Below are 17,801 nucleotides of genomic sequence, written 5' to 3'. Positions count from 1 at the left end.
ACTGAGTTATTGCTAAATCTTAAGTGACGTTAAAAACAATAGGCAGACAAGTTTAGGGTGACTTAAGAAAGGACATTTTCCACGAGGAAAAGGTTTCTTCCATATCCTTGAGGGCAGGTACTGTCTTTTCACCCTTTACTGGCGCCCAGAACAAAGCCTGGCACAGAGTTAGCACTTATTACTTATTCTGTGGGTGAATAAATGGATGAGTGAACGACACTATTCTACAACACCTAAGCAATCAGGGGCTGGTGTCCCTGAAGCACGTTTGCTGCCTTTCCAGCAGGCTGGCAAGCATCTCTTCATTCCCTTACTTTTCTGGCAAGTCTGAATTCCCCTGTTTGCCCCTCCTTTGGGACGACCAAAATCCTGTCCCTAAAGCGCGCCATTCCTCAGCTGATACGCTCATTTCTCACACAGACGTAGCTGTTTCTGAGGAATGGCAGGCGGAACACGTAGGTTTTGGGAGGCGAGTAGCCGGGGGCCTTGACGCGGCGAAGGTAGCTCCAACGCCCGATATAAGAGGGTCTGGACCCTTATTTCTCCAATCGTTGATAAACAAACAAAACTGCTCACTCTCACCTCCTCGTGCAGACGCCGCAGTGCTAACCTGGTTCCGAATGACACTGTAAGTAGGGAAAAGAACGCCGAACTGCCCTCACTAAGAGAGAAGGAAGAAGGCGAGCGCCTCCCCAACCCCCCTAGACGCCTGCCGTTCCGGTGCGCTCCACCGTCAGACGCCTCACGCGCAGCGTTGCGGGCGCGAAGGCGCGAGGGCAGCTGAGGGCGCGTGCGCGCGGGAAGACCGGGCGTGGGGTGGGGGCGGGGAAGGGACAGAGGAAGAGTGCGGCGCGCCAGCAGGTGGGAGCGTCCTCTCGCGCGCGTGCGCGCCCCGTGCCTTCTCCCTCACGTTCCCCGCGCGCCGCGTCTCCTCCCCCCGGGCGCGCGCCGCCTCCTGCCCTCGCGCCGGGTCTGTCTCGGTTTCTCAGAGCTGCACGCTCCGCGAAGCCCCAGCCACTGCTGTCACCTCGGCAGCGGCTCTCCAGCCGGCGGCTCAGCCTCGGCTCCTCAGCGCCGCGTCTCAGGCCACCTCCCTCTCCTCCGCCACTCCCCTTTCCTTTCCCGCCCTTCTCTCCCACACGGTCCTCGGAGAGAGCCTGGATAGGAAGCAGGGGGACGTGAGAAGGGGGTTGGAAAAATGGAGGTGCCGCGCCTGGATCATGCCCTCAACAGTCCCACCAGCCCCTGTGAGGAGGTGATCAAAAACCTCAGCCTGGAGGCCATTCAGCTGTGCGACCGAGATGGTAAGAGCGGGCGGGACGGTGAGGATTGGCGGGGATGGGGCTAAAGCCCGCTGCCAGACGCCGCGGCCACTGGGGCTCCCGCCGACCCTGCTCGCCCGGGCGGTAAGGTCTTTTGTTGTCCCCCTTGTGCAGTTGAACGCTGGTGGGGGCTCCCCTTCGCCCACCCACTCTCCCCTCAGACCCCAGAAACAAAAGGACCCCGGGGCTCATGGGTTGGCTGGGGAAGTCGCGGTGGTCCCCGGCCGCGGAGCCCCTCGCCGTCCTCGCCCGCCTGGCTCCCGTCGAGGGGTTGCCCGGCGAGGGCGCCGTTCCCGCAGGGGTCTCCTGCTCCGGACCAGGTGTTTCCGATCTTTGCCGCAGTCCCGCTTTCCTGGGTCTCCCGGTAAAAGCCCTCAGGATGTTTCCAGCGTTGCCCCCTGCCCCCCGCACACACTCGTTAACGGTCTCTGCCCGGAAACTTGCTAGTTCTTTTTGAACCTCGCATCTTCAGACTTCCTACATTTTGAAGTCTTTTTATCCTTTCAAATGGCATTTGAAGTGACAGTTTTTTTTTTAGTGAAGGGGCATAAGAGTGCGTTTCAGCACCAAGGACAGCCACAAGCTTCGTGGTTTGGAACTGTGATTCAAAAACTGTCAAAAATGTGTAATGGAAGTGGCCTCATATATCTGTCGTGATTCAGAGTATGTGGCGAGTACTCACCGTTGTGTCTTGATATTATATCGCTTATTCTATTGTTAGAGTTGACAGTCTCCTTAAAAAAGAAATTGATTAAACAGGTCTGAGCGTTACAGATAAACTAGTACAATGTGCAGTATGGGTAGTTACAGCGCTTCTGTATTATTAGTTGGAGTAGTTGGAGAGTCAGTGCTATTTTAGTAATGTGAAATAAGACTTCATTTGTAAAGAAATCATCTGATTAGTACTGATTGATGTAATAATTGTAAAAAATTATACAAGTGACAAAGGAAAAATAATTTATGTGTTGTCAAGATGACCCTGAACAGTTTTGACTATAAATGAAATTAGTGTTTACCTGTGTATAGAGATGATTTAAAAATGGTTTTTAGTCACGGTTATGTAGATATACTAATATACTTACAATAAGGTCATAAAATTGATCAATATATAATCCAAGTAGAGAGCAGAGGTCTTGTTTCCAGTCATTTAAATGATAATAATTTGGTTAGGCGTTGCTGTCTAGTACAGTTTAGGTCAACTGAACACCGAATTTCCGTTTGTTAATTTAGGACAATCTCTCTTTGATTAATTGCTCTTTGAAGCCGAAGGCACTTTAAATAATTTTGAAAAAGGTGTAGTATAGATAATAAATATTCTTGCAAAAGCTGCTTTTATTTTCTTCATCCCTACACTGTTTTGGTCACCATAGTAATAAGTGCACATATTTTTTGGCATTAACAATTCATTGTTTCGGTATTCCATATATGAAGTTGCACTATTGGGCTGTACAGATTATTTTTAACATACCACATAGAAAGTCCTATGGGTTTGTTTGTACTTTTGTGAAATGACTTTGTAATGTTACCATTGTAAATATTTTTATTTTCCTATGCTGGTTTGACAGAAAGCAATAATAAAGGTAGATTTTATTTTCATCTGTTTCAATGATTTATCAAAAGCTCGTCATTGTGGTTATTGGAAATAGACAATTCATGGTTGCTCCTCTAAAGTCAGTAGTCAATACTTAAAACTGCACTTACCAGATGTTTCAAAGATACTAAGAAAAATATAGTTTTTTTTTAATGACCTTTACAGAGTTAATAATGTAAAGTACAAAAATTAATGTCCTGCATTTACCATGTTTCTTCTCCTGGAGTAGAAGTTATTTTATTTTGGTAATGTTTTAGTTTCTATGATTCACATTACTAATCCTGCAAAATGAACAAATTATGTAACATTTAATTGGGGATGTACTGGCACTAGGCAGTTTGAAAATTACAACTTATTTGCAGACTTCTAATAGAGTCAACACAGATTAATTAAATAGAGTTTCATTTTATAAAATAGCTATGTCTTCAAATACAAAGGGCTCTTTATTAAAAGATGTGTAAAATGTGAAAATAGCTCATGTAGAGATTTTGTTAAATGCCTAACTTTACATTTTGTGAAACTCTATGTCAATTCCAAAAATGTTAAGTTGGTATCATAGGAATAATTTAGAGGAGATGATATAGTTACTTTTACAGAACAATTTTTACATTAAGTTTTTCAACCAGATCTAGTCATAATTTTATATTGAGAAATTTTCAGCTAGATGAATTTGCTTCCTTCACTTCCTTTCTTTCACTCCGTCTCCAATCTCATTGTTTTACTTCTGGAAATATATAACAGAAAAATTAATTTGTGGTGCATCTGTTTTGCACTTAAGTATGTAATGAGTTATATTTTCATAATTTTATGACTGTAGAAATAAATATGTCTTGTTTGCTCTTTACTTTTCCTACTTGACTCTAATATGAATCTGATGATGGGGAAAAATAGAGCAATATTAGTTCCTTAGAAGTGGAATGAAGTAGAATAAGAGAAGGTACCATATGATTGTTTAATGAACATTTCCCTTTACCCTCTCCAGTTATAGATGTTTTTAATTTTATGATGTTTTGCATATTACATCAACTGAGAGCTGTAGCTGCTGGTAAACATAACTGTATGTCTTATGCTTCCTTGGCTCTCCTCTTTTATGTTTTTTTTTCCTTGTCATTTGCCTTTTTTCTTACCTGCTTACATTATTAGTAACAATTTAAATGCTTCTATTTTTCATCATTCTTCAAAATGCTTAATAGTTTCTGAAGAATATGTAATAGAGTCCAAATGATCATATAATTGAATATTTTAATTAAGCAAGAGGGTTTTCATACACACATTATCTCAAGTGTAATTTTATCCTAGCCATGTGTGTTCTGGTTGCTAATACAAGGCCCTGCCTAGATTTCACTTGTGGTTCAAAATGAGGATTCTGGACAGACTTCTATTAGGAAACCTCTGAAGATGTGCTATAGATCTAGTAGTTTCTATAACCTTTGTTGTAAGAAAAAGAGTGTTTTTGTTCTTCTCTTGTATGTTGAAGTGGCCTCAAGTGATGTATGTGATACACTTTAATGGTGAGTTTTCAAAAAAAATCAAAATAATTTCTTATCTGGAAGCATTAGTAATAGGGAAACTTATTTTCAGTTTGTTTCTTCTCGTAGATACTTCAGACCCTCACTGACCTGTGACATTTCAAAACAGCTCTGACCCCACACATAGAATTCTACACTGCTTCTCTTCATCTTTTTTTTTTTTCCATCATATATATGGAAGCTTTCTCTCCTTTCTGTGGAGGAAAGATTCATCTTTATGTTGCTTTATATGCATCCAAGCTCCCTGCACATATTTTGAATGATAAATTCCTTTGAATTTGGATTTTACCTTATTTACTTAAATTATAAATCAGCTGAGACTGTCTTCTTTGTGTTTATTGGCGTGTGAATTAAACAAATTTTAAGTTTGAAAACAAAAGGTAATACAGGAGTGTTTAGTAACACAGTGCTGTATTAGATAATTCTTATGGTATTTTTTAAAGCAGGTGTCTAGGATGAATACTCTTAACTATTACCTTTCATAGTACAAAAATTTAAGGTAGGCATTACTGAGTCTCACTGACATGCCTGTAGCATGGTGGAAATACCATTTTACAATCAGACCTCTCATGAAATGTTGACTCTTGATAAATATATGATCTTAGACAAATTATTTAACCACTTTTTAGCCTCAAGCTTTCTCACATAATATGGGTGTAAAAATGTCAGTCCTGTAGGATTGCTGAGATAATTAAGTATTATAAAGCAGTTCTTGACACAAAATAGAGAATAGTAGTTATTTTAAATGGAATATTATTCTCCATATACCTTCTTGAGTTGAACTACTGCTTTATAATTCTTAATTTTTTGGCCAATGTTTGGTTTATATCTTTTTTTAAAAATTTCAGTTGTGTTTTATGTAGTAAATCTTATGTCACTTCAGTTTCATAAGTAGTCAATGGAAACTAAATTCTGAATTTTAAATGAACAGTAAAATCACAGTTATAGTACTCTAATCTTTGCTTATGTTTTTCTATCACATCAGTTATATCCTTCTCAACTTTAATCCTAAAATCTATTTTCAGTTTCTATTTGAAACCTGCTCTTTGCTGTTTTTCATGTACATTGTGACCTTGATACCTGCTTTGAGTAGGTATTTGCATCAGAGATCTTCTACGTTCTCGATTCAGCAATTGTTTTCTTTATTTTCTTTCTTTATTTATTTATTTTTAGAGTATAGATCTGTACTAGCACAGTGACCTCTGGGTTCATTTATTTGACCCAGATATGACTATGGAGATGCTATGAATTTTTATTAGTGTGAAAACAAAACTAAAAGAAACAAGCAAACAGCTTGAAAACCATCAGATTATGTTAAACAAATTTATATTTTTGGTAGGGGTTCTAATTCATTCCCAGAGAAGACCAGGGAGTTACTAGAGTAAAAGTCTCGTCAAAGTATATGTGACCAGGCTCCCTCCAGTGGTAGAATGACTGATATGTCATAAATTGAAACATTCTTGCCTAGGTAATTAAGCCAATTAGAAATTCACTGTAGAGAATGCTGCTGCTGCTGCTCAGTCGCTTCAGTCGTGTCCGACTCGGTGCGACCCCATGGACTGAAGCCTGCCAGCCTCCTCTGTCCATGGGATTTTCCAGGCAAGAGTACTGGAGTGGGGTGCCATTGCCTTCTCCAACTGTACAGAATACTATCTAGAAAACTTCCAAGTCACCTTTAAAAAATTGCTGCTGGTATTTCTTTCTCTTTAGGCCTAAGCTTGATTTTTTTCATTTAACTTAGGTAGTAGTTTCATGATGACTTTTATATTTTATCCTGGATTTAAGGATAATAATAATAATAATAATAGCAGGTACATCAGTTATAGCAGTAAGCATGATCCTTCTAGTTTTTTATTTTTCTTCTCTGTCCTTAGTAAATGTATAATTTGTTTTCCTTATAGTATTTGCCTCTTTCTTTGGTTTATTTTCCATTTCTTGTAACTTTCTCTGTAATCATTTTATTGTTCATAAATTATTTAAGTTCTGTCTTTACTACTATAAAGCATTTGCCTCATTTTAAGAGTTTAAAATATTTTGTTAATACTAGACAGTAAACTGTCCTATTAATAAGACTATATTTTAACACATACGTGAAGTAAAATTAGTATTTGGGGAGGACTTCTAGCAGAAATGTGATGAAGAAGTTGAAGAGTCTTGACAGGAAAAATAGGCAGCCTCAGCTTGTTCTGTATATGGGAGGAGAGTGAGTGGCAGTGGTATATGGTATAAAAGAAATCTAAAAATAATTACCAAGAATTTGTGATTGATTGAATTTTCAAGCAAAATGAAAAGTGACTAGTGGTAACTCTAGGATTTTAGATCTAGGAAATCTGAATAATCATTAATAAGAATGAAAAAAAGGGGGTATTTTGACATCTGATGATAGTATTTTATATCTTAAATTTTAGGCCTCATGGACATCTAAATATATCCCAAACACTTTGCCAGGGGTGCTTCCCTCTGAGAAATCATTCTCAGAACAGTTTTTATGTACTGCTCTCTCATTATTGTTTCAGTGTGGACGCTCACAAGAAACCCATTTACATTCTTCTTAGACACTCCTTTTTCTTCATTCTCACTATTCCTGCTCTTTAAGGCTATTTATCATTCAATGATAATATTTTGAGAGTCATTAGTAAACTACTTGATACCTTACAGAGGATTATGAAATAGATTTTTGAGTCATTTGCATGAAGATAGTTTTGGAGTCTTAGGAGACTTTTCACAGGGATGTAGTACAAAGTGAAAACAACATGTACATTAAGGTATTTGAAATCTAATGTAAGAGACTTCCTTGGAAGTGTATATTAAGCCTTTACCAATTCCTCCTGTGTTCTGGGAAAAGGGTTCTAGAATGAAGAAGAGAATTGTTCACAGCTATGTATTCCTCTGGGGAGACTAGAACTTGGCTGAACAAGGAAGATTAGAATTTGACTTCGGTTTTAGAGTGACCTCTGAAGAGCTTTGTGTCTCTCCCCTTGAAGGTAAGGAATGATCACATGCTGGGGGAGGCCAAGTTGAACGTCAAAGATGAAATAAATGTGCAATTCAGGCTTGTTAATGCAGGCAAGTACTCTACGTTTTGAAGTCCCTCATTAGATGTGAGTTGAACAAAAAGCATCATACTCTGAATTGTGGTTAGTTCATTTATGATGTTATGACTACTTGGACCAAGTTTGTGGTTCATTTTAAAGGGGTTGTGGGATTTTTGCATATGAACTGTTACTTGTAGTGTTTGTGAAAACTACCGTAAATAGATCTTTTTGTTTTCTATAGCCTATGCGAGTATTGCTATCTAATAATAGTAAGAAAAGCTTATAATCTCCCTCAGCGTATGCTGTTAAAGACAAGGCACAAAATATTTTTCAATATACTTACCATGATTTTTCTTGAAAAATACTGCCTTAACTTCTCTAAGCCTGAATATTGGTAAATCTCCTAGTCTTTAAAAATTTTAAAGCTGATGATAAATGCAAAGAAAAATGACAGACTATTTTTGAGCATCAAGTATGTGATATGTTCCTCATGATTGCATTTTAGAGTTATATCTATGATGTAGAACAGGGATCAGCAAGTTACAATCCTTGGGCCAAATCTGAAAACCTGCTGCCAGCTTTTTAAGTAAAATTTTATTGGAATAAAGCCATGCTCATTTGTTTATATATTGTCTATGGCTGCCTTCTTGCTAAAACATCAGAGTTGTATAGCTGTGGCAACAGACCACATACCCCACAAACCTTAAAATACTTATTATCTAGTCTTTTACACAAAAGGCTTGCCAACTATTAATGTAGAGGGCTAAGAAAAGAAATTAATATCTCTTGATAGGAATAAAAATATTGAAAGAGTTTCTGAAAAAAAAAATCATAATACTTTGCTGTTATAGATTACCAGGGCTTTAGATTATGCTGGTCAGGCAGAGTTCTGTGGAAAGCTTAAAAACCTTACCAGGCAATAACAGGAAACAAGCCCTAATTTTAATTTGAAATATAGGCATCATATAAATAACTTTAGAAAGAAATACTAGTTCTACATCACAATTTCATTAATAAATATGTTTTAAAGAATCAAACATGATGATATGAACTTTGAGAAATACATTTATATTGATATATATTACAAACATTTATGTATGCATCGTATTCTTCCTTCTAAACCAAATTCTCATTGAAAAAGATTCAAGGTCTTACTCATCTTTCTATTTCCATAATTTCATGTACTACTTCTCAGTATATCTGTATTTTTTTTCAGTGTTTAACCTAAGACTGTCTGATGCATTATAAAAATAGAAGAAAAATGAATTATTAGAAAAGTGAAATTTAAAAGATCCAAAAAGATTCAACAGACATAAAATTTACTGTCAAATTCCTATACAAGTTTCCAAATGCTTAGTCCTAATTTTTATATTTATCTCATCACAAATTGGTAAATAGTTTGCAAACCACACTTTGAGTACAATAGCTAGAGGACATTCTATCCTTATTCAAAGTTTAATTTTTAGGTACGGAACTTAACCAGTTAATATTCTCACTTTGTTTCCTTTTGTTTTTTCACTTGACTGGTATTTTTACTGTTTATACATGTATTGCAAGTTTAGGATCTCTATTAAGAATTGGAAAAAGGATCCAAGAATGTGTAATTTGAATCCGGCATTTAAAGGATTTACTGGCAATTAGGGAGATGATACATTTTTGTTGTTGTTGTTATTTATTTATTTATTTATTTATTTTAATAAATTTATTTATTTTAGTTGGGGGCTAATTACTTTACAATATTGTAATAGTTTTTGCCATACATTGACATGAATCAGCCATGGGTTTACATGTGTTCCCCTTCCTGGACCCCCCACCCACCTCCCTCCCCATCCCATCCTTCTGGATCATCCCATTGCCCCGGCCCTGAGCCCTTGTCACATGCATCGAACATGGAATGGTGTTCTGTTTCACATATGATAATATACATGTTTCAATGCTATTTTATGGACTCTGAGGGAGAAGGTGAGGGTGGGACGTTCTGGGAGATGATACATTTAAATAGATAAATACGTGATAAGTATAAAATAAGTATAGAAGAAAAAGTGGTTAATTCTGTCTCAAATCTCTCAGATGACTTCACAGAGGGAAGCAACATATTTTCTGGGTATAAAAATTTAAAAATTTGAAGAAGCAGAATAAGGGCATTTCTGGCAAGATAAGTACATATATAAAGGCATAAAACTATATATGTCCTCAGAATAAATAGCATTTAGTATTGCTAAAAAAGAGGTATTCCTTGTGAGAAAATAAACTAAAAGCTAGTTAGGGAGAGCTGTTAATAGATTATGCCATGATCTATAGTTTGGATTTATCTAGTTTGAAATCTTACTAGTAGACTCCAAACTTTCTAGTTTGTAGAGAACCTTTTAAAACAAAACCACCACATTTTAAAGAACTCTTAATAAGTAAAAGTAACTCTTAATAAGTAAAAGTAACTCTTAATAAGTAAAAGTAGCATTTTATTAGTATACACTTACCCTGGAATTTCAAACATACCCTTGTATTTCAAATAAAGTCAATTGATCGATGGATGTAGTAAGAAACTAAAATTAGCAGTTTACTTGAAAGTTGTTACTTTATATCAGCCTGAACATCCACTTTATTTCTGAATTTTATTTTTATTGCATTGTGTCTAGGAAATTCTGGTTCATACAGATAAGTAGTGGCAAATGATAATGTTCTTAATTCATTTTCCCTTCTCCGGATACTCTCTAAATAAATCAATTCAGACTTTAGAGAAATAGTAAGATTTTTTTTTTTCTCAACTCAAAGTGTAAGTCCTTTTGGAGGGAGGTGATAGAATTGACTCATCTGTCAGTTCATTTTGTCATTGTTCAGTGTGAAAATAATGTATCTTGTAATATTCTGAGATATTCATTGATAACATTTTTTAAATGCTCACATTTTTGTGCTGATCTCTGTTAAAAATTTCAGAACAGCTTAATTACTTGAATGATGACTCAACTGTAAGGATCAGTTTCATTACTGACACTTTATATGCATCTATAAACTTGGTAACATTTGTGACTTTTGTCAGACTGGGGTTTTTCAACTTGTTACAATGCTGTATGATCACATTAGTGTGCCTGTTATTTATATTTGAAAGATATTTATATAAAGACTTTTTAATGACTAAAGTATTTCTTGTTTCTTTTGAAGTATTTATACTTTGCTTCAGGACATCTATTTAAGTTTGGTATGAAGAAAATGAATTTTGAAATTTTATATCTGTAACAATACAGTTAACCCAGGAAAAAAAGAAAAATCCATCAATTTAAATGATAATCTATGTGTGATTAGGCAAAACTGTTTTGAAATATCTTAGTATCCAATTCTTATTAATGAACAGTTAGTACTTAATGAAAGCTGGCAAAAGCTTTTATAGGAGCTACCACTTCTGAGATTTTAAAATTTTTATCTACTTCCCTTAATAGAGTTGTCTCAACAATTCTTACAGTTTAGTTGATGATGTGTTAAAAACTGATCTAAACATTAAAATTTTCTTGTTGTTTGTATGTTGGTTTAGCATCCTTGAATTGACCTATTTGAGAAACTTCTACAAAAATAAATGCAGAGATCTGCCACGTTCAAATTCCAATGCAGTTAAATTGGAAAGATTTTACATAATTTCAACATTTGAATTAATCAAGAATATGTGATGAATAATTTTGTATTTTCTGCATTTTTAGACATGTGCCACTATTTATTTGAGTTTTTTTATGTTTACTAATTTAACATTTGTCGTACTGTCTTGTAGGATTTAATAAGACTTTTGTCCAATCATGTATGCTGTTGTTCATAGGTAATATGGTGACTTTGTTCTGAGCACATTTTAATTCCTAGATTTATAATAACTTCATATACACTTTTTTTTTCTTCAAAATTGTGGAACTTGTCAAAGACTGTAGCATTTCAGGTTTCCCCTTGATATGCGAAAGCAGAGCTTTCTTCTGAAAGCTTTCATAAGCCAAAACGGTATAAAGTGAAGAAGCAGTTAACTTACGACACTTATTGCTAATGTATGCACAAAATAAATCCAGATAAAGCATAGATGCTCACAGACACAGTTCAGAGCTCTGGGACTTGATACTGAGATGTGGAGTGTAGTTCTCAGGGAAGGAACTTGGAGGTGCAGCTCTTCCTGCTTGGGGTGCACACTGCCTCAGTAGTGGCACCCTGCCAAACAAACACTGAAGGCTGTTTTTGACTTTTTGCCTCTTTTTGTAGAAGGGAAAATTCTCTTTGGATTTTTGTGGCTGGCAAAAACAGCTACTAGTGTAGATATTTTGTTAAAGTGAAGTGACATAAAGTGAAGTCTTGGTAAAGTGGAGGATAGCTTTATTTGCGAACCTTGATGTATAAAACCCAATGAAAAATGATCATTTAAAATTTGCCACTGCAATGTAAATTCTACTGACAGATGACTGTCATTGAAATTTAGTACTGTTTTTAGCTTTGAGAGCTCCCAAATGTTAGCTGAAAGAGCAACTGTTACTAATTAAGGCTAGGAAGGCTTTGAGATGTCTTGAGTGAAATCAGTCTCAATACATCCATGTTAACACCTATGTAAGATTCCTGCTTTTAACTAGGGATCCATTTCTAGTTTTATAGGTAATTATTTCATAACCTATAATGGAAAAAGTAGAACTATAACCCAAACTTAGAGTAACTCTATCACATGTGTGAAGAAATACACAAAATTCATAAGTCCTTCTATTTAACTTGTTCTAATGAGCTGAAGGGACTAATAGATGCCTGCAACTAATTGAACACTGGTTGCAAACCCATAATGTTTGCAGAATTTTACTTGAGTGTATACTTGTTGAATTGAGAAAATAAACATGAAATATGATCAGAGCCACAACCTTTTTATACATTATGCCATTTTGTGTACTGAAGTGGCAGGCCAAGTTTTATTTTGATGTTTACCCCAAATCACATAATACAGCACAATTTAATATATGCTTTTTGAACTCAGTTGTTAAAATAGTTCAAAATTAGTCAGAAGAAACGTAAATGATAGTGTTTGCTGAACCTCTTAATCACCTCTACTAAAAAATGTAAAACCATTTATCAGAAACAATTTAAATCATTGGATCTCCATTTGTTACCAGGAGGACTTGGTAAAGCAGGCTGCTCCCCCTACCTCCGAGTTTCTGATTTAATAGTTGTGGGGTGGAGCCCAAGAGTTTGCATTTCTAACAAGTTTCCAGGTGATGCTGATGTTGTTGAGTCAGATACCACACTTGGAGAACCACTGCTGTAGGCAGCATAACCAAAGAAGCCCTTAGGTAAGGAAAAGTTATTACATATTTGGTTTTAATAAATACAACCATTTGAGGAATGAACTGGAGTCCTGAGCTCAGGAATCTCACCACTTATGGGCCAATTATAGACAAAAGGATTGTTTGGAAAAGGACAATGAAAATTGGGAGTGGAATCGAACATTTTTGAAGTCAAGTCTGTTGATTTTGTGATTGAACTGAAAGGGTGAGATATGAAAAGGAATTGTTGCTGATGGCTAAATTTACTAGATTGGGTACATTTTGGTGCCAGTAAATAGAGCAGTAATTGTTGGAGTGAATGTGCAGGAAAAGTCTTAATATGAGGATATTAACAAGCTATTAAAGTCTTCTGAACAAGTTAGGTTTCAGATATTTGTGGAATATCTATATGGAGATATCCAGAAAGCTGTTAGAAATATCTCCACCTTATTGGAGTGTGTCTGAGGATAAAGATGGAATTTGATAGTCATTTTCAAGCTGTTTCTCTACCGCTTCTCTTTCTCCTTTTCTGTGTACTGTGCTCAGTCACTCAGTCATGTCCGACTCTTTGTGACCCCATAGACTGTAGCCTACCAGGCTCCTCTGTCCATGGAGTTTTCCAGACAAGAATGCTGGAGTGAATTGCAATTTCCTACTCCAGGAGATCTTCCCAACCCAAGGATTGAGGTCATATCTCCTGCATTGGCAGACAAATTCTTTACCACAGTGCCACTTGGGAAGCCCCTATCAAATGTTTTTTCCTTCATCTTCTAGTCAGTCCTTTAGAATCATACTGAATTGTCGAACTGCTCATTAGAGCAAGTAAATTCAAATGTTGGCATCATTTTTTGTGGTGTCTGAAACCAGCATTGAAAATTAATTACTTTTATATAATTTTAGGAGTTGTTATTTGGGGCAGTTAACATAAAAGAAAACAATTGACCTGAGCTCTATACTTGATAGATTTCTCTCCCTTATATCAACTGGAAAAAGAGTTAAGTGTATGATTTTCTGTGCTTACTATTGAGTTAAATTCACCCATTCCAGTCCATTTTAGTTTGCTGATTCCTAAAATGTCAACATTCACTCTTGCCATCTCCTGTTTGACCACTTCCAATTTGCCTTGATTCATGGACCTAACATTCCAGGTTCCTATGCAATACTGCTCTTTACAGCATTGGACTTTACCTCCATCACCAATCACATCCACTGCTGTATGTTTTTGCTCTGGCTCCGTCGCCTCACTCTTTCTGGAGTTATTTCTCCACTGAGCTCCAGTAGCATATTGGGCACATACCAACCTGGGGAGTTCATCTTTCAGTGTCCGATCTTTTTGCCTTTTCATACTGTTCATGGGGTTCTCAAGGCAAGAATACTGAAGTGGCTTGCCATTCCCTTCTCCAGTGGACCGCGTTTTGTCAGAACTCTCCACCATGACCCATCCGTCTTGGGTGGCCCTAGACAGCATGGCTCATAGTTTCACTGAGTTAGACAAGGCTGTGGTCCATGTGATCATATTGGTTAGATTTCTGTGATTGTGGTTTTCAGCCTGTCTGCCCTCTGATGAAGAAGGATAAGAAACTTATGAAAGCTCCCTGATGGGATAGACTGACTGAGGGGGATACCTGGTCTTGTTCTGATGGGCGGGGCCATGCTCAGTAAATCTTTAGTCCAGTTTTCTGTTGATGGCGGTGGGGTGGGGGGGGCTGTGTTCCTTCCTTGCTATTTGACCTGAGGCCAAACTATGGTGGAGGTAATGAAGATAATCTACTTCAAAAGGTCCTATGCACACATTACTACACTTAGTGCCCCCAACCCTGCAGCAGGCCACCGCTGACCCACGCCTCCACCAGAGACTCCTGGACACTCATGGGCAAATCTGGGTCAGTTTCTTTTGGGGTCACAGCTCCTCTCTCCTGGCTCCTGGTGGGCACAAGGTTCTGTTTGCACCCTCCAAGAGTCTGTTTCCCCAGTCCTGTGTAAGTTCTGGCGGCTCTATGGTGGGGTTAATGGTGATCTCCTCCAAGAGGGCTTATGCCATACTCAGGTCTACTGCACCCAGAACCCCTGCCCCTGCAGCAGTCCACTGCTGACCCGTACCTCCTCGAGAGACTCTCAAACGCAGTTCTGTCTCAGTCTCTATGGGGTCTCTGGGTCCTGGTGCATACAAGGTATTTTTGAGCCCTCTGAGGGTCTCTGGCTGGTATGGGGTTTGATTGTTAATGCGATTTTGCACCTCCTGCCATCTTGCTGGGGCTTCTCCTTGGCCCTTGGACGTGGGGTACCCCTTCAAAGTCACTACAGCACCACACAGCCACCACTCTAGCACCATGCAGCCACCGCTCCAGCGCCTGCTGTCTTGCTGGGGCTTCTCTGCCCTGGGATGTGGGGTGACTCCTCACAGTCACAATCAATGCAAATTGGAATTGGTCAAACAGGAGTTGGCAAGAGTGAACATCAACATTTTAGAAGTCAGAGAACTAAAATGGACTGGAATGGGTAAGCTTAACTCAGATGACCATTATATCTACTACTGTGGGCAAGAATCCCTTAGAAGAAATGGAGTAGCCATTATAGCCAACAAAAGAGTCCAAAATGCAGTATTTGGATGCAATCACAAAAACGACAGAATGATCTCTGTTCGTTTCCAAGGCAAACCATTCAATATTGCAGTAATCCAAGTCTATGCCCAGCCCAGTAATGTTGAAGAAGCTGAAGTTGAATGGTTCTATGAAGACCTACAAGACATTTTAGAACTAACACCCAAAAAAGATGTCCTTTTCATTATAGGGCACTGGAATGCAAAAGTAAGAAGTCAAGAAACACCTGGAGTAACAGGCAAATTTGGCCTTGGAGTACAGAATGAAGCAGGGCAAAGGCTAATAGAGTTTTGCCAAGAGAACGCAATGGTCATAGCAAACACCCTTTTTCAACAAGACAAGAGAAGACTCTACACGTGGACATCACCAGATGGTCAATACCCAAATCAGATTGATTATATTCTTTGCCCCCAAAGATAGAGAAGCTCTATACAGTCAGCAAAAACAAGACCAGGAGCTGACTGTGGCTCAGGTCATGAACTCCTTATTGCCAAATTCAGACTTAAATTGAAAAAAGTAGGGAAAACCACTAGACCATTCAGGTATGACCTAAATCAAATCCCTTATGATTATGCAGCGGAAGTGAGAAATAGATTCAAGGAATTAGATCTGATAGACAGACTGCCTGAAGAACTATGGACAGAGGTTTGAGACATTGTACAGGAGGCAGTGATCAAGACCATCCCCAAGAAAAAGAACTGCATAAAGGCAAAATGGTTGTCTGAGGAGGCCTTACAAATAGCTATGAAAAGAAGAGAAGTGAAAGGCAAAGGAGAAAAGGAAAGATACACCCTTTTGAATGCAGAGTTCCAAAGATTAGCAAGGTGAGATAAGAAAGCCTTCCTCAGTGATCAGTGCAAAGAGATAGAGGTAAACAACAGAATGGGAAAGACTAGAGATCTCTTTACTAAAATTAGAGATACCAAGGGAACATTTCATGCAAAGATGGGCTCAATAAAGGACAGAAATGGTATGGACCTAACAGAAGCAGAAGATATTAAGAAGAGGTGGCAAGAATACACAGAAGAACTATACAAAAAAGAGTTTAGTAACCCAGATAACCATGATGGTGTGATCACTGACCTAGAGCCAGACATCCTGGAATACAAAGTCAAGTGGGCATTAGGAAGCAACACTATGAACAAAGTTAGTGGAGGTGATGAAATTCCAGTTGAGCTGTTTCAAATCCTAAAAGATGATGCTGTGAAAGTGCTGTACTCAATATGCCAGCAAATTTGGAAAACTAAGCAGTGGCCACAGGACTGGAAAAGGTTAGTTTTCCTTCCAGTCCCAAAGAAAGGCAATGCCAAAGAATACTCAAACTACCACACAACTGCACTCATCTCACACGCTAGCAAGGTGATGCTCAAAATTCTCTAAGCCAGGCTTCAACAGTATGTGAACCGTGAACTTCCAAATGTTAACCTGTATTTAGAAAAGGCGGAGGAACAAGAGATCAAATTGCCAACATCCGTTGGATCATTGAAAAAGCAAGAGAGTTCCAGAAACACATCTACTTCTGCTTTATTGACTATGCCAAAGCCTTGGACTGTGTTGGTCACAACAAACTGGAAAATTCTGAAAGAAATGGGAATACCAGACCACCTGACCTGCCTCTTGAGAAGTCTGTATGCAGGTCAGGAAGCAGCAGTTAGAACTGAACGTGGAACAACAGACTGGTTCTGAATCAGCAATGGAGTACGTCAAGTACGTCAATGCTGTATATTGACACCCTGCTTATTTAACTTATATGCAAAGTACATCATGAGAAATGCTCGGCTGGATGAAGCACAAGCTGGAATCAAGATTGCCGGGAGAAATATCAATAACTTCAGATACGTAGATGACACCATACTTATTGCAGAAAGCGAAGAAGAACTAAAGAGCCGCTTGATGAAAGGGAAAGAGAAGAGTGAAAAAGTTGGATTCAAACTCAGCACTCAGAAAATTAAGATCATGGCATCTGGTCCCATCACTTGATGGCAAATAGATGAGGAAACAGTGGAAACAGTGACAGACTTTATTATTTTGGGCTCCAGAATCACTGTAGATGATGACTTCAGCCATGAAATTAAGAGTCGCTTGCTCCTTGGAAGAAAAGTTATGATAACCTAGACAGCATATTAAGAAGCAGATATATTACATTGTCAACAAAGGTCCATCTAGTCAAAGCTATGGTTTTTCCAGTAGTCATGTATGGATGTGACAGTTGGACTATAAAGAAAGCTGAGCGCCGAAGAATTGATGCTTTTGAACTGTGGTGTTGGAGAAGACTATTGAGAGCTCTCCCCTTGGAGAGCAAGGAGATCCAACCAATCCATCCTAAAGGAAATCAGTCTTGAATATTCACTGGGAGGACTGATGCTGAAGCTGAAACTCCAATACTTTGGTCACCTGATGCGAAGAACTGACTCATTGGAAAAGACCCTGATGCTGAGAAAGATTGAGGGCAGGAGGAGA

The 17,801-nt window shown here is 38.2% G+C and overlaps 1 protein-coding gene across 7 annotated transcripts in view; it reads left to right on the top strand.

Moving 5' to 3' along the window:
• Nucleotides 1-963: 963 nt before the first annotated feature.
• Nucleotides 964-17,801, top strand: part of PHYHIPL (phytanoyl-CoA 2-hydroxylase interacting protein like) — a 103,964-nt gene continuing 87,126 nt past the window's right edge. For 2 of the 7 annotated variants that reach the window (XM_081569152.1, XM_081569145.1), the window contains exon 1: nt 964-1,304. In XM_081569152.1, the coding sequence (XP_081425278.1) occupies nt 1,199-1,304 (106 nt within the window). In that variant the 5' untranslated portion in view covers nt 964-1,198. Of the gene's footprint in view, nt 1,305-5,961; nt 6,042-7,287; nt 7,513-17,801 lie in introns of those variants that run through there. The other 5 variants (XM_081569148.1, XM_081569150.1, XM_081569151.1 and 2 more) reach the window with 5 other exon arrangements.

This window comes from Giraffa tippelskirchi, chromosome 2 (assembly GCF_054371585.1).
Source record: "Giraffa tippelskirchi isolate mGirTip1 chromosome 2, T2T-mGirTip1v1.2.pri, whole genome shotgun sequence".
Taxonomy (NCBI): Eukaryota; Metazoa; Chordata; class Mammalia; order Artiodactyla; family Giraffidae; genus Giraffa; species Giraffa tippelskirchi.
Note: the sequence above shows the minus strand (reverse complement) of the source record. Positions and strands in the feature narration are given on the sequence as shown.